The sequence below is a fragment of the Myotis davidii genome, unplaced genomic scaffold (genome assembly GCF_000327345.1).
Source record: "Myotis davidii unplaced genomic scaffold, ASM32734v1 scaffold609, whole genome shotgun sequence".
NCBI lineage: Eukaryota > Metazoa > Chordata > Mammalia > Chiroptera > Vespertilionidae > Myotis > Myotis davidii.
Genome location: NW_006300164.1, coordinates 856,210 through 856,691, shown reverse-complemented (window position 1 = coordinate 856,691; position 482 = coordinate 856,210). Strand labels below are relative to the sequence as shown.

General features: G+C 69.9%; 1 protein-coding gene across 1 annotated transcript in view; it reads right to left on the bottom strand.

The window, feature by feature from the left end:
• NDOR1 (NADPH dependent diflavin oxidoreductase 1) overlaps positions 1–482 on the bottom strand; it is a gene marked incomplete at its 5' end in the record, with an annotated part of 43,883 nt that overhangs the window by 986 nt on the left and 42,415 nt on the right. The window contains 2 exons of the mRNA XM_015572347.1: positions 3–164; positions 254–418. Coding sequence (XP_015427833.1) covers positions 3–164; positions 254–418 — 327 coding nt within the window. The remainder of the gene's footprint in view (positions 1–2; positions 165–253; positions 419–482) is intronic.

The following is a 482-nucleotide window of genomic DNA, read 5'->3' as shown; positions in this document are numbered from 1 at the left end:
GCACCCTGTCCACTCACCGGTCTGGCCCTGGGCCACTCGCTCCTGAACGGCTGCTCGGAAGGGGGCCACGCCGGTGCCAGGCCCCACCATGATCACAGGCGTGTCTGGGACTTGGGGGAAGCTCAGGCCCCCAGGCCTCACCCACAGGGGCACCCGGACAGGGCCTATGGCAGGAGGGAGGTGGCATGAAGAGGCTTGGAGGGCCAGGGCCCTAGCCCAGGCCCACCCCTACCTGCTGAAGAGCAGGGATCACCTTGCCCAGGGTCCAGAGACGCCAGCCAAGAGGAGCAGAGGCCCCGCCGGGGCTCCTTGAGGCGCGTCTGATACTGCACCACGGCCACGAGCACCTGCAACCTCGCGGGGTGAGCCTGGGGGAGGCGGGGTAGGGGACAGGTTGGTGGGGGCGGGATGGTGGCACCTGCCCATCACGAGCACCCAGCCTCGGAGGGTGAGCCTGGGGAATGGGATGTGGGCGCCTGCCC